The 23,211-nt window shown below is 38.8% G+C and overlaps 1 protein-coding gene and 1 pseudogene across 7 annotated transcripts in view; one reads left to right on the forward strand and one right to left on the reverse strand.

Annotated features, from left to right (window-relative positions):
- Positions 1 to 23,211, reverse strand: part of NAA16 (N-alpha-acetyltransferase 16, NatA auxiliary subunit) — a 65,948-nt gene that overhangs the window by 26,393 nt on the left and 16,344 nt on the right. For 3 of the 7 annotated variants that reach the window (XM_047755742.1, XM_047755745.1, XM_047755748.1), the window contains 5 exons: positions 21,984 to 22,137; positions 17,124 to 17,243; positions 15,551 to 15,577; positions 14,206 to 14,301; positions 7,201 to 7,307 (listed from right to left, as the gene is read on the reverse strand). In XM_047755742.1, coding sequence (XP_047611698.1) covers positions 7,201 to 7,307; positions 14,206 to 14,301; positions 15,551 to 15,577; positions 17,124 to 17,243; positions 21,984 to 22,137 — 504 coding nt within the window. The remainder of the gene's footprint in view (positions 1 to 7,200; positions 7,308 to 14,205; positions 14,302 to 15,550; positions 15,578 to 17,123; positions 17,244 to 21,983; positions 22,138 to 23,211) is intronic. The other 4 variants (XM_047755743.1, XM_047755744.1, XM_047755746.1 and 1 more) reach the window with 4 other exon arrangements.
- LOC125113201 (NADH dehydrogenase [ubiquinone] 1 beta subcomplex subunit 6-like) lies at positions 20,924 to 21,327 on the forward strand (annotated as a pseudogene).

Genomic DNA, 23,211 nt, shown 5'->3' on the forward strand with positions numbered 1-23,211 from the left:
TATACAAACAGCCAATAAGCACATGAAAAGATTTACATCACCAGTCATTAAGGAAATGCACATCAAAGCAAGATCCTATCTCACACCCAAGAGGATGGCTAACTTAAAAACAAACAAATAAAAAAACAGAAATGACTATACACAGGGAAAAAAACTGGAACCCTTGTGCACTGTTGTTGGGAATATAAAATGGTACAACTGCTGTGGAAAACAGTACGGCAGTCCCTCGAAAAAATTAATCACTGAGCCACAAAGGGAACTCCCGTGATTGTATTTAACACCACTAAATTGTACACTTAAAAATGGTCAACATGGTAAATTTTGTTAAGTGTATTTTGTCACAATGAAACAGAAAAAAAAAAATGGTTTTGGAGTGTCTGCTGTGGCACAGCAGGTTAAGGATCTAGTGTTGTCACTGAAGCAGCCTGGGTCCCTACTTGGTGAGGGTTCAATCCCTGGCCCGGGAACTTTCACATGCCATGCCTGCCACATGCTAGGAAAAAAGGAGTTGGCACAGTAGGTTAGGAATCCGACTGCGGCAGCTCAGGTCATTGCAGAGGGTACAGGTTCAATCCCTGGCCCGGCACAGGGCATTAAGTTAGGATCCAATGCTGTTACAGCTGCATCGAGGGTCACAGCACTGGACAGGATTCAGTCCCTAGGCAGGGAACTTCCATATGCCATGGATTTGGCCATTTAAAAACAAACAAACAAACAAAAACTGGTTCTAAAAGTGCAGTCCTCAGATCACTAATATCATTGACGTTAGCGTGAGAATCACCTGGTAATTTGTTAGAGATGCAAATTTTTGACCAAACCCCAAATTTACAGGATCAGAAACTCTGGGCTCAGCAATGTTTCTAGTAAGCCTTCTAGTTAATTCGGAAATACACCCATTCCCTAGAGTTTGAGAACTGATTAAAAAAAAAAAAAATGCTGCCGTAAAACTATTATAAAGCAAAACAAAAAGTAATAGACATTTTTAACCCACCATGACCAATAACACTCCATCAATCTTACTTAAAATATCTGCAACTTGAAAAACTCTTGAGGCTTAGGAATTCAGAACTCTAGTTCAATTTATAGAGGTGAATTTTTTTCATGAACTTATACTGCCATCTACTGGCATATGCTAAAACTGCAGCTAAAGCAGATTTTTAAAATAGAGATGTACCTTTGCATCTCTAGGGTGAAACATTTTTAAATCACTTTTTTTTTTGCTTTTTTTTTCAGGTCCACACTTGTGGCATACAGAGTTTCCCAGTTCCCAGGCTAGGGGTTGAATTGTACGGTAACACTGGATCTTTAACCCACAATGTCATGGTTACTAGATTCATTTCCACTGCACCACAAGGGAACTCCTAAATCACTTTTAATAATTTTTTATATGTACCATAAAACATATACTGAAGTTACATACAATTCTTCATAAAGGCATGTAATTACTATTGAATAAAATGGATCTCCAGCTTTAGAACTTCGAAATGAGGTTTGAGGAAATACATTAAGGTAATGCAAAGTTTGCATAAAATATCCTAAATGCAAAAAAAAAAAAGGAACACTGTCCTCCTGGTTCATTAGGCATATTTATATTTATTGAATCTAAAAAGTGCATATTCTAGTCATTCACTCAGTAATTAAGTGAACAATTCAATTTTCCAAATTTGTCTATCAAAGTTAGTCTGTCTGAGTCCAGTGAGACACCAACATCAAATGCTATCACTTACATGTGGAATCTAAAAAAAAGAACACAATGAACTTCTTTGCAGAACAGATACTGACTCACAAACTTTGAAAAACTTGTAATAGTTTCTAAAAGGAGACAGGTTGGGGTGGGAGGATGGGCTGGGGGTTTGGGATGGAAATGCTATAAAACTGGGTTGTAATGATCATTGTAACAACCATAAATGTAATAAAATTAATTAATTTAAAAATAAAAAATTAAAAAATAAAGTTAGTCTGAGTGAGGTATAAAAGACCCATTTTACTTCAAGTTTACTTATCGTTTATATTTCAATTATACTGTACAATTGTATATCCAATAATATAATTGTATACCGTATGATTATATTCAATTACACAATATAATTGTATATTGTTATGTATTTACCTCCTTTCTTACAAAACTTAATATGTAAAGACTACTGTCGAAAATAGTATTTGCTGGAGTTCCTGTCGTGGCTCAGTGGTTAACGACACCGACTAGCATTCAGAAGGATGCAGGTTCGCTCCCTGGCCTCGCTCAGTGGGTTAAGGATCTGGCATTGCCGTGAGCTGTGGTGTAGGTCGGAGAAGCAGTTCCGATCCCACGTTGCTATGGCTGTGGCATACGCCAGTGTCTATGGCTCTGACTGGACCTCCAGCCTGGGAACCTCTATATGCCATGGGTGCAGCCCTAAAAAGACAACAACAACAAAAAAAAAAAGAAAGAAAGAAAGAGAAAGAAAGAAAAGAAAATAGTATTTGTGCTGCCATTTAAAATCTAGAAAGCAAATCCACTTAAGTTAGGTATCTAAGATCACAATAAAACTTTAAGTCTCAAAATAGCTCAAATTATACAATCAAAATGTTTTATGAACTGAAAAAAATTTCCAAGTTCAACTACCTTCTCCTGATGTAAATGTTCTTCTAATGGCTACATTTGAACAGGATTGAAAAAGCCTTGTTTTTAATCTAACCTGGACAAATATAACTATTGTACATTGTTTCCTACATTATTGCCCTTAACTAGCTTTTCTTATGTAACAGCTAAAAGAATTCGTTACTAACCTTAAAGACAAAGTCCTACAAACTCTATCTGATACAGAATTTTTCACAATATAAATACAGATCATGCTGAAAATGTTACTGCAACATGAAAACCACTAAAACTCTTTCCGGATTTTTTTTTTTTTTTAACCCAAATTAGAAAACAAACCAAGAGTTTACTGACAAGAACCAAAGCTGTTGGGTTAATTGCCAAGAAATGTGTAATTAACAGTGACAATTTTGGTTTCAAAGAAGCTAGTTAGCGATAAGTTGTCCAAGAACTGACATGAAAATGAAAATATGCAATTTGCTGCAGAGATGAGATGTGAGTGGTGGGGGTGCTGAGAGAAATCAGTAAATCCTCGCTGAATCCAGGACCTCAAAAAATTTATCAGTTCATTAAAACACACATCAACTGTTTAAACATTATTTTCCCCAACTTTATGATCCAGAAACAGGATTCAAGTAGTTGCTCAAGCAATTAAGTGAAGGAATCAGGATTCCAAACCAGGCCTGATTCCAAAGAAATGCTCTCTTTCCTAGAAATACTGGGTACCTAGAGTGGAATAAGAAGTGGTGTTATAGCTAATTCACCAACTGAAATTTCTTTAAGTTGTATTTTAATCGTACATGTTTTATAAAAACTATACTAGCATGATCTGCAGTTTTTACAAAAAAAACCAAAAAAACCAGAAAGTAATCAAAATTAGTGGGAAATGTTAAAACAAGTAACACTAGAGGTGTCAGGCAGATTTGGCAACAACTGTGAAGGTGATTAATGAAAGTCAGCAGACCTTAGACTAGGCTGCGATACGTTCCCAAGTAGGAAAAGCACTTGCTTTTATTTTCCACATGCCAAAGTTGAACTATTTTTAAACAAAAAATGAATTCGTGAACATCATTATAATTACCATTAACTGTTGATCAGTATGTCTGAAAAATACTCTCTGATACTGTTACCACTGCGAATCATACCTTTTGGAATTTTTTTGCTTTTTATGGCTACACTCACAGCACATGGAAGCTCTCCGGCTAGGGGTCAAACTGGAGCTGCGGCTGAGGTCTACGCTGGCAGCCACAGCATCTGCAGTCATCCAAGTCGCATCTGCAACCTACACCACAGCTTGCAGTAACACCAGACCCTTAACCCACTGAGCAAGGCCAGGGCATTTTCATGGAGACAGCATTGGGTCCTTAACCTAAGCCACAATGGAAACTCCCTGGAATTTTAAAATAGAGAATTGTTGAGAGTTCCCTGATGGCCTGGCAGTTAAAGACCTGGCATTGTCACTGCTGTGGCTCGGGTTACTGCTATGGCTCAGGTTTAATCCCTGGCCCCAGGACTTCTGCACGCCAAGGGTACATCCAAAAAAGAAAAAACAAACAAAAAAAACCCAAGTGAGGGAATTCCCGACGAGGCTCAGTGGTTAACGAATCCGACTAGGAACCATGAGGTTGCAGGTTCGATCCCTGGCCTTGCTCAGTGGGTTAAGGATCCGGCGTTGCCGTGAGCTGTGGTGTAGGTCGCAGATGCAGCTCGGATCCCACGTTGCTGTGGCTCTGGCTGTAGGCCGGCGGCTACAGCTCCGATTAGACCCCTAGCCTGGGAACCTCCATATGCCGCAGGAGCAGCCTAAGAAAAATGGCAAAAAGACAAAAAAAAAAAAAACAAAAACAAAAAAACAAAAAAACCCAAGCGAACAAACAAAGAAACAAACTCACAGATACAGAAAATAGATGAGTGGTTACCAGAAGGGAAGGGGGCTGTATGGTAATGGATAGTAAGTAGATTTGTAGCAGCAAACAATTTGTAGTGTACACAGATGTCAAATTATAACTGGTTCTGTTTAAGTTTCAGGCTGTATACCTGAAACATATATAGTATGAAAAGAACATAATTCCATCTAGAATAGCGTAAAAATACTTAGAGATGAATTTAACAAAAGCTATATAAGACTTGGATACTGAAAACTACAAAATACTGTTGAAAGAAAATAAAGACAATCTAATAAATGCAAAGACCTCCAATGTCCACAGACTGAAAGACTCAAGTGTTAGGATAAAATTACTTCCCAAAGTGATCTACAGATTCAATGCAATCCCTATTAAAATCCCAGCTGGCTTCTTTTGTAGAAGTTGAAAACTGATCCTCAAATGCAAGTAGAAATTAAAGAAAGTCTTAATGGCCAAAAGAATATCAAAAAACAAATTAGGAAATCCACATCTCTAACTTCAAAGCTTACCCCAAAACTACAGGAATCCAGACAGTGCGGTATCAGCAAAAGGAGGGACCTACAGATAAGCGGAACAGAGAGTCCAGAAAGGAACCCTCACATGTATGGTCAATTTAGTTTCAACAAGGCTGCCCAGACTTTCAATGGAAACAGAACAAGTGGTGCTGGAAAACGGGACAGACACATGCAAAAGAACAGAGCTGGACGCCTCCCTCCCCTCACACACCAAGAGGAACACAAGTTTAGTTCAACTCTCAAAGGCGCATGGGAGACATTCCTGCTGTGTGCTTAACAACTAACTAAAGAGATATCGAAGAGAATGTGAATGCATTCTCGGTTCCTTCCTTAAAAACGCAATTTCCAAGTTTTATAAAACACCAACAAATGTTTAACACTGTTTAATGGTGGTAACTTTGGATCAATGGTAATTTCACATCTATATTGGAGGGATATTTTTTTTTTTTTTAAGTTTATGCCCCTTATGAAACTGAGAAAGCCAGTGAAAGCTCAGGAATCGCTTAAGAGGAACAAATTATTTAATGGCCACTGTATTCAGTACGTGCTGTAAGGCAGTGCTACCAAAGCCATACTCTATTCTAATTCATGTACGTCAGTCCCTTATAATTTTTGACATTTCATCTCATCTTTCTTCTGTCATCCTTGCCAAAAAGAGTAAGAGAATAATTTTGCCAAATGTTACTTTAAATAACCTACAGAAATTATTGGTAGGCACTTCATGTTTTCATATGAATCAATCACTATCAAAAAATTAACAGTAGTGTTGCGTCGAATAAAGCATGCTACAGACATTAAGGAGCTGTAAGGGTTGTTTTTTTTAATGTAAAAAAATGACACCTTTTACTAATAGGGTACTACAGGTATCTTTCTACAAGTGGGGACCTGCCTATTTGGCAAGGAGATCGAATGCACCAATGGTGGGAAGAGAGTTCTGAAGTTCCCGTAGCTAATCTCAACCACTGCCCTCTAGATATTATCCGTTGTCCCTTTCAGTTTATGAAATCTGCCGCCAAAGGACAAATCAGTTACACCTATCAGTGACATTTTCTCAATATTTTATTATTCACAATAATTGCTAATTTACAAATAACTGTGAGTCAAAGCTAAATAAACAAAGTGATAGGACTTATTTAAAAAAAAAATTTTGTTTAAAGGGCCACACCCGCGGCATAGAGAAGTTTCCAGGCTAGGGGTCGAATGGGAGCTGTAGCCACCAGCCTACACCACGGCCACAGCAACAAGGGACCTACACCACAGCTCGTGGCAACACCGGATCCTTAACCCATTGAGCGAGGCCAGGGATCAAACCAGCCGTCTTCATGGATACTCATCGGGTTTGTTACTGCTGAGCCACGAGGGGAACTCCCAAAAATATTTTAGCATTCCTAATAAAATCTTTTCTTTATCTACTAGTAACTTTCAAAAAGTGATTATAGAAAGAATACAAGACTTTAGACCTTAACAAATAATAAATAAAAGCAGAACTAATTTTCTATTAACTTTTCATTTTCTAAGTTACCTTTCTATCAAAGAAAAAGTCTGTTTTCTAATTTTAGAAAGCAGGGACTTCCTTGGTGGCAGGACGGGTTCAGGATCTGGTGTTGCCACTACTTCAATGCCTTAGGTCGCTGCTGCGGTACAAGTTCAACCCCTGGACCTTTCACATGCCGCAGCGTGGCCAAAGAGGGGGGATAAAAAGGCAGAAAATTATGATTTTCTTTATTCAAAAACTAGCTACAACTATTAAAATGTAGTCTGTTCGTTAAAACTAATAGCACCCAATGACATTTTGCTGTTGCGCTAACAATCGTCCACGCTCTAGTTTAAAAGTAAGCCTAACAAATTTAAAAATCCATAATTATGCTGTAAGTAACAGATAATTAATCATGAAATAGTTAAAAACAGACCTCTGGACAAGGTCGAATTTAAAATCCCACCAGCAGAGTATACCCAATAAAAACAGCCACCTATTAGTGCTTCTGTAAAACCTTTACGTAATCAATTCCACTTGCTGACGTGTCCTTTAATATTACTTACGGTACAGGCACAGAATTTCAATTCATCTATTTTAAGACCAAGGTGCACACCAGAACACAGAAAATGACCGAAGCATTTAGATTAGTATCTACATGGAAATCCTTCGATAATAATTAAGTTAGCAAAAACACTACCACAAAACTGAATACAGACCAAATTTTACCTTTTCTGCGTCGTAATATAGAGATTTCAACGTGGTAAACAAGGGTGGGCAGCCTTTACTGAAGTTAACCCTCAGGAATTTATCCATTAGTTCTCTAAACTTTGCACCTAGAAACAAGAGTGTACTTTGTTATACTTCGATTGAGGCAAACAGTCCTCAAAACTAGTTTATAAATAAAAATAAAACTCCTTCAGAAACAATGATCCCCCTACCCAATGTTTAAACCCAGAAAGTTGGTCAGCATCGTTTCTTATTTGCTAACCCCCCAAAACGCCTAACACCAAAGATTTCGGTCGGCAAGATTTTCCCCATGTCTACAATCAAAGTATTTTCCAGGGACACTTTCGAGAAGCAGGTATGCAAAATGGCTGTGCGGCTTTCAGCAAAAGAAACCTACTCCCCATTCTGAAGGTAGATCCCCAGAGGAGGTACCTTTCCTAATCTCACCGAGCAGCAGAGCTCAGTCCTGTGTGCAGACATCTTAGAAGGCACTCTGCCAACCACAGAAGGATTCTACTGTAACCAGCCCTGTATTTAAGTAGCAGCTTTTTAGACACTAAAGCAGTATTTATAAATGTCTTCCAAATCAACTAGTGATGTACATCCAGAGTCATTCATTTCACAAACATCCATCAAGCACCTACTATGTGCCAGGTATTGTGCCGGGTATCCGGGATACAGCTGTGAGTGAAACAAAAAAATTTTTTTTAAATTCTGCCCTCGTGGAACTTATTAACACTTGAGTGGGTGAGATGGGCAATAAGTAAAATAACATATGTAAGGAATTAGACTGAGCCCTGGGGCATTCTAACATTAGAAGTAAATAAATACCCCATTGGTAACACCAAGTAAATAAATCTATTACTGCTAAACACTTACCAGAAAATATCAGTGTTACTTTTTAAAAGCAGAAAAAATTGAAAACAAAAATTTAATACAAAGGCTCTAAACTTTTTGACAGTAAGGTTAACACGTAAGGACACAGATTTGCTCACTCAAAAAAAAAAAGGAAAAAAAAAGACATGTATGCCATGAGCGTTTTAAGTCAAAGTAAGACTAAGACTACTGAACTGACCTTTCTTAACTAAGGTCATTCCTTTTCTTTGGGTCATGCCTGAAAAGGGCCACAGCTGTGGCATATGGAAATTCTCAGGGTAGGGGTCAAATCACAGCTGCAGCTGCCAGTCTTCACCAGCCACAACAACCAGAGCAACGCCAGATCAGAGCCGTGTTTGCAACCTACACCACAGCTCAGGGCAATGCAGAATCTTTAACCCACTCAGTGAGGCCAGGGATTGAACCCACAACCTCATGGATACTACTTGGGTTTGTTACTGCTGAGCCACAATGGGAACTCCAAGGTCATTCTCTATGAATCACATTGTACCAAAATACTCAACAACCCAAGTGGTTACTGTTATTGGTTATGACTGACAGTACTGAACAAAACATGCATACTCAACATAATCCTGATGTCAAAAACTGGAAGGAAAAATGTGAATTTTATTAAGTGAAAAATTTATTGAATATAAAAACAGGTTTAAAGTTTGTTACTTCAATTTATTATAAAGACTGTTTTCAGATAATCCCTAGTCTTTACATCAGAGAAAGTGCTAGAAGATTTGATCTCTGAAACTACTTTTCTGGGGGGCTGCATCCACAGCTTGCAGAAGTTCCCAGACCAGGAACTGAACCCGAGCCACAGCAGGCACCCAAGCTGCAGCAGTGACAATACCGGATTCTTAACCAGTAGGCCACACGGAACTCCCTCTGAAACTACTGATTTTTAAGGAAGTAATGATGAACATTTAACCGGAATGAAATTTCGTGCAGCCTTGATCATTTGTGGTTTTCAAAAGATTAACATACAAAGTATACCAAGACCACATAAAGTTCCACTCTGAGTTGAACATACATCATTACTTCCTTAAAAATCACAAGTAGTTTCAGAGGAGTTCCCGCTGTGGCACAACAGGATCCATGGTGTCTCTGGAGCGCTGGGACACAGGCTCAATCCCCAGCCTGGCACAGCAGGTCAGGTTAAGGATCTGGCACTGCTACAGCTGGCGTAGGTAGCAAGTGCAGCTGGGATCTGATCCCTGGCCCCTGGCCAGGTAACTTCCATATGCTGTGGGGTGGCCAAAAAAGAAAAACAAACAAACAAAAAAACCCAATGTACTCAGTCCGTAAGTATCCACAATATGGAAAGCTTCTCCTCTCATAAACTGTTATTTCAACTGTGCAGCTCTAGCTATGAGAAAGAATAAGGAAGGCGTTATGTACTGACATAGGACTGAACTCCAGGTATAGAGGTAAGTGAGAAGGAAAACTAGGTACAGAGGAATCTGTTACTTATCTACAAAAGGGGGAAAATAAAACCATACATAAACCCTCAGACAGGAACTTTGGCTTATATGCACGACGTACTTCTGGAAGAATAAACCAACAGTGGCTGTCTCCAGGGAAATAAACTTGGTGACCATGGAGTTCCCGTCGTGGCTCAGTGGTTAACGAATCCGACTAGGAACCATGAGGTTGTGGGTTCGATCCCTGGCCTTGCTCAATGGGTTAAGGATCTGGCTTTGCTGTGAGCTGTGGTGTAAGTCGCAGACGAGGCTCGGGTCCCGCGTTGCTGTGGCTGTGGTGTAGGCCAGCGGCTAGAGCTCCGATTCGACCCCTAACCTGGGAACCTCCATATGCCGCAGGAAGCAGCCCTAGAAAAGGCAAAAAGACAAAAAAAACCCCCAAAAAACAAAAAAAACCGTGGTGACCGGACATGAAAAAGACTTTGACTTGAAAACCCTTTTGTACCCTTTTATTTAGAACTGTATGAAGGCACAGTCTAAACCAGAAGCAGACACAGCTACTCAACCACACAGTCACAAACTACATGCCAAAATTACTTACCATTTACACATCACATAATTTTTTCTTTATATATAAAACTATTTCACAAAAATAAATAATTTCTCTTCTTCCCATTTATTTTCAAATAATTCTTTAGTTCCCCCCCACTCCAGCCGAGTCTTTCCTTTAGGGGGAAAAAGTCTATCAATCATTAATGTGCCTGCTTAGTACTGCAATCTTATAAAACAAATTATCTGACTACAGAGATGTTATGCTAATTCTTCACTAGATGTAGCAGATTCACACAAAAACTGATGTCCAAAAAAACACTGCTAAAATAATGAATAAAAACACCAAGATCAGACTGTATCTGATAAATGGGTTTTTTTCTAAATAACAGTGCATGTTCTCACTTTAAAAAAGAAATGATAATCACGTGACCTAGCGGAGGCATTACCTAACACTACAGTGGTAATATTAGAATATTTAAATGTACCAAAACAAAACATACACCTTAAACTAACACATTATGTATCAATTATATCTCAATAAAAAATAAAAATAGGAGTTCCTGTCATGGCTCAGCAGTTGGCGAATCCGACTAGGAACCATGAGGTTGCGGGTTCGATCCCTGGCCTCCCTCAGTGGGTTAGGGATCCGGCATTGCCATGAGCTGTGCTGTAGGTCGCACACACAGCTCAGATGTGGTGTTGCTGTGGCTGTGGTGTAGGTCGGTGGCTACAGCTCCGATTAGACCTCTAGCCTGGGAGCCTCCATATGCCACAGGAAGCGGCCCTAGAAAAGGCAAAAAAAAGGACAAAAAATAAAAAAATAAAAATAAATAATCCAATGAAACAAAAATAAAACAGAAGCAAAATCTGCTTAGCATTCTCTGTTTAATACTCTGGATTATCTCCTTCCCTCTCCCTCCTCAGCCAAGGAAGGCAAATAGATACAATGAATTAAACTAGTTATTTTGAAGAGCACTATTTTTGGGAGTTCCCGCTGTGACTCAGTGGTTAATGAATCCGACTAGGAACCATGAGGTTATGGGTTCCATCCCTGGCCTTGCTCAGTGGGTTAAGGATCCGGCATTGTTGTGAGCTGTGGTGTAGGTCGAAGCTGAGGCTCGGAGGTTCGGGTCTGGTGTTGCTGTGGCTCTGGCGTAGGCTGGCGGCTACAGCTCCTATTAGACCCCTAGCCTGGGAACCGCCATATGCTGCAGGAGCAGCCCCAGAAAAGGCAAAAAAAAAAAAAAAGACACACACACAAAAAGAAAAGCGCTATTTTCACAGCACTTAACTTTTCAGGCTGTTGGAGAATCTCCCCAAGAACTTCTGCTGTGTTCACTAATCTACAGATAATAAACCTTTTATCTAAAAACCAGACATTTGGGAGTTCCCATCGTGGCTCAGAGGAAACAAATCCGACTAGGAACCATGAGGTTGTGGGTTCGATCCCTGGCCTTGTTCAGTGGGTTAAGGATCTGGTGTTGCCGTGAGCTTTAGTGTAGGTCGCAGATGCAGCTTGGATCTGGCAGTACTGTGGCTGTGGTGTAGGCTGTCGGCTACAGCTCCTATTAGACCCCTTGCCTGGGAACCTCCACATGCTGCTGGTGCAGCCCTAAAAAGCCAAAAAGAAAAAGAGGCAGTAGGAGTTCCTGCTGTGGCTCACTGGGTTAGGTACCCGACATAGGGTCCACGAGGATCCAGGTTTGATCCCTGGCCTCGTTCAGTGGGTTAAGGATCCGGCGTTGCTGCAAGCTGCAGCATAGGTTGCAGATCCGGCTCAGATCTGACATTACTGTGGTGCGGCCGTAAAAAATAATAAATAAAAATAAAAACCCGAAAGCCCTTTTCAAAACTTGCATTTTCAAGTTCATCATGTTTCTTGAAAAGATCTTATTTCTGACTCTGATAATGCTGAGATACCTTTCTTACTACACATAAAATGCTTCTAAACAGGCAAAAGAACCAGTGAGTATTCAGCTGTTGCACTGGTACAATTAAGTAGTTGCACAATTTTATACATGATCCCCAGAGCTTTATAAACACATGTATGTTAAAACCTTACAGTGATTCTGACCTTGAAGCCCAAGCCATCAAGACCCTTCAACTGAGGCCTACCTTGTAAAAACACCCTTTTAGTGTTTCAAAGACAGAATGTCCTAGAGGGTTCACAGTGATTCCACTTTAACCTAAATTACACTTCACAATCAACAACTGGCGCCAGGCTAACTTTCAGTAAAAATATATTTACTATCTTATACACAAAAGGCCACCTATGGAATTGTTCCAGTTATATAAATGTTCAAGATAGGCAGATCTACAGGTACACAAAGTTAGATTAGTGGCTGCCTGGTTGAGGGGGCGGGGACTGCTAATGGGCATGAGTTTTCTTTTTGGAGTGATGAAAATTTTCTGAAACAGATAGTAATGGTGGCACAACTCCATGAGCATACTAAAACACTGAGTTGCAAACTTGAGAAATGAATTTTATGGTCTGTGAGTTAATAGTTCAAAAAGCTTTTTGTTTTTAAAGGACATATGGAAGTATATCTGACCGTGGAAATTCAAAACACATAATTAAAAGTTCTAGGCAGGGAGTTCCCACTGTGGTGAAGCAGAATCAAATCTGACTGGTAACCATGAGGACGCAGGTTCTATCCCTGGCCTTGCTCAGAGAGTTAAGGATCTAGCATTGCCATGAGCTGTGGTGTAGGTCAGTCTCGGCTCAGATCCTGAGTTGCCGTGGCTCTGGTGTAGGCCAGCAGCTGTAGCTCCGATTGAACCCTCGCCTGGGAACCTCCGTACGCTGTGGGTTCGGCCCTAAAAAGCAAAAAAAAAAAAAAAAAAATTCTAGGCAGTCCTGCAGAAACCTGATTGCTACGTTTAACCAGCAGAAACCTGATTGCTACGTTTAACCAAAAGCTTCCCAGACTCACTTGACTAAAGGACTTCTTAGTACAGTACTAAGCACCCTCCCCATCAAGCCTGTTAACATCCACTTGGACCTAATGTTCCCTGGAAAACATTCGGAAATCTGCCTGTTTCACAAGGCCAAAACAAAACCAAAACAATACTCTTCATCATTTATGTAAGTGAAAGGCACTATTTTTTTCTTTTAAAATGAATGTGTACCTACTGCCTAATCCAGTACATTTCTAAGAGGTATTTCCTTTATTTTTCAAGTCAATAAAAAAGCTTTTAATTTCCATGACTCTTTTGATAAAAAGAAAATAACACATTTATTTACACAAATATTTCCATTGTAAATGTGAATTCATTAGAAAATGAATTCCCCCTCCACACCCCATGCCTACAATAGAGATTTTAAAGTTACATTAGCTTCCTAGTGTCTGACTTGTAGTCAAAAGACATGTCAGAGGTCCCAATATGTAATTCATAATCTACAATGCTTTGAACTAAATATACAAGACGGCTTTAAGAAAAAGGCATAATCTTTCATAACATCATCAACGAAGTCATTAATTCTCTGAAGAATACATTTACCTACGATAAACTCAAAAGCATACGAGTTCAGCTACAACTTAGATCAAGGTCATGAATGTACTACTGTTAAATGAAAGCACATCACAGAATACCTACCACACTGCTCCAATTTACAAAAGCTACAAAAAGCAGGGCTTTTGTTTTTGGTTCTAGGGACACAAAATACATGCAGCTCTATAAAAACAACAGCATGATAAAAGAGGCAAATTTCAGGAACGTGGTCAACTCTAAGGAGAGAGGGCCCTGCACAGGATCGGTGACGTTCTTTGTTTATGGTGGGCACAAAGAGCTCATAACCCTTTCTCTGAATTTACGTCCTAAAGAATCTAAAATTTCAAAACCTCTAGCACTTAAATCACAATACCTCACATATAATATATTCAAGGGAATTTATTTTCTAAATATGATGCTTACCTTTAAAGTCACAACAGAAAAACAATTTTATACAGATAATTTCTGATATTTAAAGGCAACATAAAGCTAAACCAACATAAATACTCTTAACAACATGTATGCATAACAAATTAATAACTGATCACTCCCACCCCCCAAGACTGGTGTAGATGCAAACTCTACTCCAGAAAAATCGGTTTTTAAAATGTGAATGGCGTCAACTAATTTCAACAAGTAATTATCCTAATATTACCTGGGACAAGATTCAAAGGTAATCTTCTAGGTGAAATTGCTCTGGGGTGCTGCTGACTAATTTCTTCATAAATCTGAAGCCTCTCTTCTAAAGTGCCTATTATCAGTAAATACGTATGAGATTCAAAGCATAAAAACTTTTACTTGTGATAAAATGCTAATAAACTTTTGAAATTAGGTTAGAAATTTAAAAAATCACATTATCAGTATTAAAGGTGCTGTCAATTTTTGTGATAATGACATTAAAAACTCTATGGCCATGAAATAATATAATCAGTGAACCGCCATTTGAAACCCAATATCCAGAGAATTCCAAAACTTCATCACAACAGATTCTACATCCAATTCAAATCCTACACATCCAAGACACACAGACTCAAGCATATATGGCGCTTCTCTATATTCCTGCATGCACACCCTCAAAAAAGAGTGGATTCCTTTATAACATATCTTACATAAATCCTCTAACCCAATGAATCCTAACATATAAACATAACAAGAGTCTACAATGCCTACTGGTAAGCTTAAAGCAGCAACAGTTTCAGGGTCATGAATGCAATTTTTAAAAGATAAACTAAATTTCTAAAGTAGCTTCGACACTTAAAATCTTCAATGAAACACAATTCATAACCTTCTTAGTTCATGTCCCTGTCCAGGCACAGGAAAAAAAAAAAAAAAGAAAAACCCCATTAATAGAGACTGTTTAAAGTGGCACTTATTTCTAATATAATGATATAAAATATACTTCTGACAGAAAGTTATTTCTTCCCCCTCAAAACCAACCTAATTTTGCAGTACTAATATAAATTGTACTAATTTTATAGTACAAAATAGAGGCTCTATATGTAAACCACAATAACAACCTGCAGAGCAGGATCTGGGTCTAGTTTATTATGCTGCATGATTTACAAAGAAAGATCACGTGCTCCACAGTAAATGGAGCATCAGTATTAACACTATAAACATGGCACTTTAAAAAGTCAACTCCGACTCTGTTTAGACTCCTTCCTTCCCCCAATAATATGTTTTGGAGCTCCAATGTGGTTCAATTTTAAAAACTGGGATATGTGAAAAATAACTTTCACACTCTGCTAACAATTTGGAGACTTCATGAAATATTGAGGCCCCTTACACTAAAATTTACAAGTAGGTTATTGCACACTGTTACAAAACAGTTCTCATATTTATGCCTAATCTAAGAGAATGACAAGCTGTAAGTATAAAAAATATTTTCCCACTACCCCAGACAGAACAAGTCCTATAAATGTATATAAATTAACATTAAGACAAAACTAAACCATTTCAATGCCCTATTTGAAGTCACAAGTTGGAGCTCCAGAACTTACCATGGGGGAGAAAAGGTCCTAAGGAACCTAAAAAAATAAAGTAATACAATTAGTTTTGTAATTAACATATTTTATAGTAAGCATGAATCCTCATATGGTATATATTATATTCATTTTGCCAAAACATTTAAATATCTGTATTATTAACATGTCAGTAACTGACAGTTTAAAGTCACATTTATCTCACGTTTCCAACCCTCAGACATATAATTCTGATCTAATCAATATTTTAATTTTCATTTTCTTAAAAATAATTTAAGGAAAAAAAAAATGGGGGGGGCTTTTTTTTTTTTTTTTTAGATCTGCACCCACGGCATATGAGGTTCCCCAGACTAGGGGTCGAATTAGAGCTCAGCTGCTGGCCTACACCACAGCCACAGCAACGCCAGATCCAAGCTGCATCTGTGACCTACACCACAGCTCATGGCAACACCGGATCCTTAACCCACTGAGTGAGGCCAGGGATCGAAGCTGTGTCCTCATGGATACTAGTTAAGATTTGTTTCCACTGAGCCATGACGGGAACTCAAGGAAAAAATATTTTTTAATCATTTGTGACATTAAAATTTAAATATAAACAGAAGGCTGGTCCTAATACATACAAATGATTACAATGCAACAAAACCTTTTCTCATTGCTCTTCCTACTGTGAATGAATATGGGTAGCTACCTAATTTACCATACTTTTTAAGTTTAGGAACTGTGGTTTATGGAATGACTGGCCAATGGGGACCTGCATATAGCACAGGGAACTCTACTCAATGTTCTGTGGTAATCTACATGGGGAAGGAATCTGAAAAAGAACTGATGTGTGTAAACGAATAACTGAATCACTCTGTTGTATAACAGAAATTAACACTATGTGGCAAATCAACCAGACTTCAATAAAACTTTAAAAAATGAAAAAAAATAAATTTTAAAACGCTGCTGTATCAATACACTTGAGTTTCATAATTATTTTATATTCGTTTCATAATTATTTCAGCCGTATACTTATCCCTGAGTAAACATAATTTCAGCAACATTAACTGCTCCTAACGACATTTAATTATGAAAACATTAGGGAAAATTTTTAAGAATATTCTAGATTTCTGAAAAAGGTCATGCTTATCTAATTTCAGAAGAGGTATAACATTTGATTCTACACAAATTAGCCTAGTTGGAAATTAAAAGAATAGTTTTTATGCTAATGCTGTATACAATTTACTCCCAGCAAAATTTCTTTGGCCCAGTTCTTATTTTTAGAGGTTGAGAGTAACAGTCCTCTAATTCTTTAAGAATTTTAAATAATTATGACATTTCCCCCAAAGGGAATGCCCATTTTCTTCCCTATCACTCTAGTTAGTCTAAATTGGTAACATTGTAAGGGATCAGAAACCTAAAATTATCTGTAAGCATTTATCACTTAAGTATAAATATTTGAATTCATTTGCACTCCCATGCGTAACCTATAATTCTAAATGGAAAAATGAATGCTAATACTAAAACTATGCATCCTCAAATATTATTACAACTTAATATTTTACTATGCTTCAAATACTAGTTAAGAGAAAGGAGAAAAATCATTACATACTAAGTTGGAGAGCTTTTTCCAAGCCTTCATAATAACACCAATTTTCTGCATTCCGATCAATCAAGTTTTTGAATACTTCACTCGCTTCTTTTAATCTTCCCAATTTCAACAGCATTTCCCCTAAAATTAAGTTTAAATGTCATATTCACTTTACTTAAACATTAAATACCTTTTTGACCCAAAGATTTCACTAAGCATTATTCATGTAATGGATGTTTTTAAAAGACAGAACTGTCCATGCTACTCTTGAGGGCTTGTTTGCAGTTTGGGATGCGAAGGCGATCTGGCTACATCTGTCACCCCACTGACCACCATGCATGATTCAGCTCCTCTGGCTGGCTGCTAGCTAAGTGGCTTCCTCTTCCTCCCTCACCATTCCACGTGCATCCCTCCCCAAGCCGGGTAGGCAGTGGAAGAGGATAACCTTCCCAGATAGAGAAGGACCGTCCTTCGGTCAGGGGTATGCAAGCAGTTGTCCTCCCCTGCTAGAACCTCCCAACAAGCTCTCAAGGGCTTGCTGCATGCAGTTTAAATAACTAAACATAGATGAATTCACAGCTTGCCTTCAGTTTCACATTCTATTACATTAACATTCATTTTTGGCTCTCTCTCACACCACAAACATACATACACACACACATATATGTATATACAGAGAGGATACTAATTTGTCAGTAAAAATCTCTGTTTTATGCACATTCTTAAAATAAGTAAAGACACCCTATATACAGGCTGGTAAAAAAATCCTAATGAAATATCCCCGCCTTCCTATTGCAAGATTTTCAATGTACTTTTGCTAATCAAGTCTTACGTTAAACAATTCTACACTCAATTCTCCTAGTATCCTTTCCAAGTCACGAGAGTTAGAGACGTTTACCTTACAAAATCAGAACACCAAACAGTTCACAGTAAGAAACTATGCAAACCATGTTCACATGCAGTTTAGGGTCACCTCTAAGATTCAACTGCTTTTACTAAGCCATACAAGTTGAAAGTGGGTATGGGAAAAGAGACTCTAAACTTCTCAGATAAAATAGAAAGCGCATGTAATCAAGATAAAATGGAGAATCTCAAAAAAGAATATATCTCAACTTTCTATCCCTAAAACTTCCCATTCCCTGAAGACTGTTTCAGGAGTTCCCACTTTGGCACAGGGGGTTAAGATCCAACTAGCATCCATGAGGATGTGGGCTGCATCCCTGGCCTCACTCAGTGGGTGGGGGAACCCCACATCGCTGTGGCCGTGGCAGAGGCCGGCAGCTACATCTCCGATTCGACCCCTAGCCTGGGAACGTGCATTTGCTGCAGATGTGGCCCTAAAAAAAGCAAAAATTAAATTAAATTTGAAAAACTGATATATTTTCAGTCATAAATACTATTTCAGCTCTCAACATCTTGGAGGAGGGAGCATGTTGTAGTGGTTATTATATTATTTTACTATCTGTATATATTATGTATCTCTCAAGCTCTACAGTAAGACCAGCTGTAATTACCAGTTTTACCACTTTCTAGCTTTGTGACCTTGAGTAACTTACAAAACTTCCAATTTCCATTTCCTTACCTGGAAAATTATCAACTACATCAGTCTGTTTTTATGATAATCAACTGAAAAAATGTATTTAAAATGGTCAGCACAGTACTTGGTACAAAGTGAATTCACATAAACATTTGTTACTTAAAACTATAAACAGTATGTCAAATTATACCTCAATTTTAAAATAAAAGGGGGGAAAAAAACTATGACCATGCCCCATTTCTCTGCAAGAGAATTAAAAAGTTTCATGAAAAGACCTGAAGAGGAGTTCCCGTTGCAGTGCAGTGGTTAACAAATCCAAGTAGGAACCATGAGGTTGCGGGTTCGATCCCTGGCCTTGCTCAGTGGGTTAAGGATCTGGCGTTGCCGTGAGCTGTGGTGTAGGTCGCAGACACCGCTTGGATCCCGCGTGGCTGTGGCTCTGGCGTAGTGGGCCAGTGGCTAGAGCTCCAATTCGACCCCTAGCCTGGGAACCTCCATATGCCACAGAAGCGGCCCTAGAAAAGGCAAAAAGACAAAGAAAATAATAGTAATAGAAAATAAAGGATTCAACCACCTTGCACCATTACAACAGCTACCATCGAAAACAAAAAAAAAAATCAGAAACACCAAGTGCTGGCAAGGATATGGAGAAACGGAATCCTGTACACTGCAGGTGAAAATGTAAAATGGTGTGGCTGCTGTGGAAGACAGTATGGCTGTTCCTTAAAAAAGAAAAGAAAAAAGAAAAGACCTGAAGAAAACTTAACTGCATGTTGCTAACTGAAAGAAGTCAACATGAAAAGACTACATACCATATGATTCCATCTCTGTTACATTCTGCAAAATGCACAATTATAGTACACAGTAAAAGGATTACTGAGAGGTCCTGCACTGTGCATGTATGGGGACAGAGGGTATATATGGGCAATCCTTACACCTTCTACTCAGTTTTGCTGTGAACCTAGAAATGCTCAAAAATAGAGTCTGTTGGAGTTCCCGTCATGGCGCAGCAGAAACAAATCCGACTAGGAACCATGAAGTTGCAGGTTCCATCCCTGGTCTTGCTCAGTGGGTTAAGGATCTGGCATTGCTGTGAGCTGTGGTGTAGGTCACAGATGTGGCTCGGATCTGGCGTTGCTGTGGCTCTGGTGTAGGCCGGCAGCTACAGCTCATATTAGACCCCTAGCCTAGGAACATCCACATGCCGCGGGTGCGGCCCTAAAAAGACAAAAAAAAAAAAAGAGTCTTAATTATTAACTAGTTCCCTGGTGGCCTGGCAGTTAAGGATTCAGAACTGCCACTGCTGTGGCTCAGGCTGCTGCTATGGTGAGGGTTCAATCCCTGGCTGGGAACTTCCACATGCCACAGGTGCAGCCATAAAAAGCAAAAAGTAAAAGAGAAAGAGATAATAAATAACATCCGTGGTTAGAAATGCTAAAAAATTAAGTGAAATAAAGGAGTCTAAGCAATCACCATACTGTGAAACACAAGAGTATATAAATGTTAGCTAGTATTTGTATTAAGCTTTAGAAATCATCCAACTATATGCGACTTCAGCTTTAAACTAATTAATTTATATGGACATTCTACTTAATATGGATTGCTCACGAAAGGGGTAACTGATGAGCAAAGCTTTGAATGAAAAAGAAAATATGTTTGACTCTGTTGGGAAACTTTTTTGCTTTTCAGAGCCGCTCCCATGAAGGGTCCAACTGGAGCTATAGCTGCTAGCCTACACCATAGACACAGCAACGGAGGATCCAAGCCGAATTTGCAACCCCACACCACAGCTCACAGCAACGCCAGCTCCTTAACCCACTGAGCAAGGCCAGCGATCGAACTGCAACCTCATGGGTCCTAGTCATATTCGTTTCCGCTGCACCACAGGCGGAACTCCAGTTGGGAAACATTCTTAACAAACTATTTCTCAGGATCCTACCTTCATAATGAGCCCATAATGAAAATAAATGACTCTTGCTTTCACGATAATCCCAGTGTCATTACTTACTATTCTCATTTTATAATATTTGGATAGCTATTGGAGAGGAATGAATATGAAGGCAATAGAATATGTTCTATTCTACTTATTTATTCTGTTTAAGTATGCTGCTTAAAAAAATGGTATCTGGGGAGCTGCTCGAGGGCAGGGCCCGAGTGATGGCATAACAGCGGGCCGCTCCCAGGTGTCCTCCAAGGTCGCTTTGCAGAGGGGGGAGCGCCTGTAAGTGACAGGACCCTGGTTCAGGGGTGCACCATGTCCTGCTTCCTTGGTACCAGCGGCGACATGTCGGGGTATACACCCGACAAGAAACTGCAGCTGCACCAGCTTCGAGAGCTGAGAAGGCGATGGCTGAAGGATCAGGAGCTGAGCCCCCGGGGAACTCATGCTGTCCCCTCGGGGGATGTGGCCTATGGAGCAATTCTGGAATAAGTTTTTGCAGGACGGTGTCCCCTGGAAGAACGTGATCTATAAGACATACCAACACAGTGTCTTTGCCTTTACTCATGTACTTATCCCTGAATGAATCATTATTATCTTAAATATCACGTGACTGCAAAACCATATACCACTGCTGAAAGGAAATCCAGAATATTCGCAGGTGATACAATCCTGGCAACTGGAGAAGTAATCCCACTAATGAAAGAATTTCGTGATCAACATCACTGAAGATAACTTTAAAATTTCAAAGGCAAAAAAGACAAAAATAAATAAATAAATAATAAAATAAAATAAAATTTCAAAGGCATATAAGCTCAAGTTTGTTGCTATATTACCACACTTACTGAATATATTTTCTGGAAAAGTAACTTTAATAAAGTTTACACTCAGATAAAAAAAAAAAAATGGTATCTGGAGGGGTTCCCACTGTGGTGCAGTACATTAAGTGGCTTGGGTCACCACTGATGCACAAGTTTGAGTCCCAGCCTGGTGCAGTGGATTAAGGATCCAGTGACACCACAGCTGCAGCCTAGATTCAATCCCTGGCCTGGGAACTTCCATATGTCATGGGTGGGGCCAAAAAGCAAGAAAAGAAAATGGCATTTGGAGTCAAAAATCCCTGCACTCAAATCCAGCACTCAGCACGACCCAGTTTACGCAGCTGTGTGACTCTGGTAAGTCACTTAACCTCTCTGTTCCTCAGTTCCCCAACTCTCAAAAGGATCTAAGAACCACATCACAGGATTGTTACGAGGATTACATCAACTAATGACGGCTTAATAATAAAACGGTTAGAACACTGTCTGATATATATAGTAAGTCTCACTTAGGACATAAAAAGTATATAGCTTTTACTCCTTTTTTTAATTGAGACCATAAAAAAAGAAAAAGCAGTTCAACTTACCTTTAATTTCTTCCACCAAAAGTTTATCACATACTTGTTTCTCATATGTTTCTATATGTTCCAAAGATTCCTGAAACAGATCTGCCTCCCTCATCACTTGATTCTGGTACAGTATCAGTTCACTATATTCATAGTCTATTTTGTTGGGAGGAACCTGAAAAAAATAACCAAATTATTTATTAAATAATCAAATAAAGCAGTTACAGATCTTTAATTGCTTTCTCAGGAAAATCATTCACAGACTTTTTTTTTTTTTTTTTTGGTCTTCTTGTCATTTTATGGTCACACCCACAGCACATGGAGGTTCCCAGGCTAGGGGTCTAACTGGAGCTACAGCTGCCAGCCTATACCAGAGCCACAGCAATGCCAGATCTAAGCCGAGTCTGCAACCTATACCACAGCTCACGGCAACGCCAGATCCTCAACCCACTGAGCGAGGCCAGGGATTGAACCCGAAACCTCATGGTTCCTAGTCAGACTTGTCTCCGCTGCGCCACGACGGGAACTCCCATTTGCACAGACTTAATAAAACAACCCACTTATGATGGAACATGATGGAGAATAATGTGAGAAAAAGAATGTATATATATGTATGTGTGACTGGGTCACTTTGCCATACAGCAGAAACTGACAGAACACTGTAAACCAACTATAATGGAAAAAATGAAAATTTTTAAAAAATACAGTTATATGTTAATTTACGAAAATTAAAAATAAATATTTTATCATATTAAAAACAAAGAGAAGAGTGGTTAACAGTAAAGAAGATTAATATATTCTTCAGAACAAATAAAGGGGTGGGGACTTCTGTCTACAGCAAAGGGAAGAGGTCAGCAAATCCTATGACCAAAAATAGTATAAAAATGGTTAAAATCCTAAAGAATCTTCCAAAAAACCACTAGAACTAATAATGGAATTGAGAAAGGTGACAAATACAAGATCAATATATGAAAATCAATTATATTTCTTTATACTAGGAATGAAAATCTGAAAATGAAATTAAAATAATTTAAATCACAATAGCACCCAGAAAAACAAAATACTCAGGAATAAATTTAACGAACAAGACCCATACACCAAAGACTACAAAATATGCAGAGAGAAATTAAAGAGCTACATAAATGGACAGACATTTCAGTCCATGTTCATGAGTCTGTTTTGATGGCAATTCGCTCCAAAGTGATCTTTTAAAAACTCAAGGTAATCCCTATCAAACTCTCACCAAGCT

The sequence above is a fragment of the Phacochoerus africanus genome, chromosome 13, assembly GCF_016906955.1.
Source record: "Phacochoerus africanus isolate WHEZ1 chromosome 13, ROS_Pafr_v1, whole genome shotgun sequence".
Classification (NCBI taxonomy): Eukaryota; Metazoa; Chordata; class Mammalia; order Artiodactyla; family Suidae; genus Phacochoerus; species Phacochoerus africanus.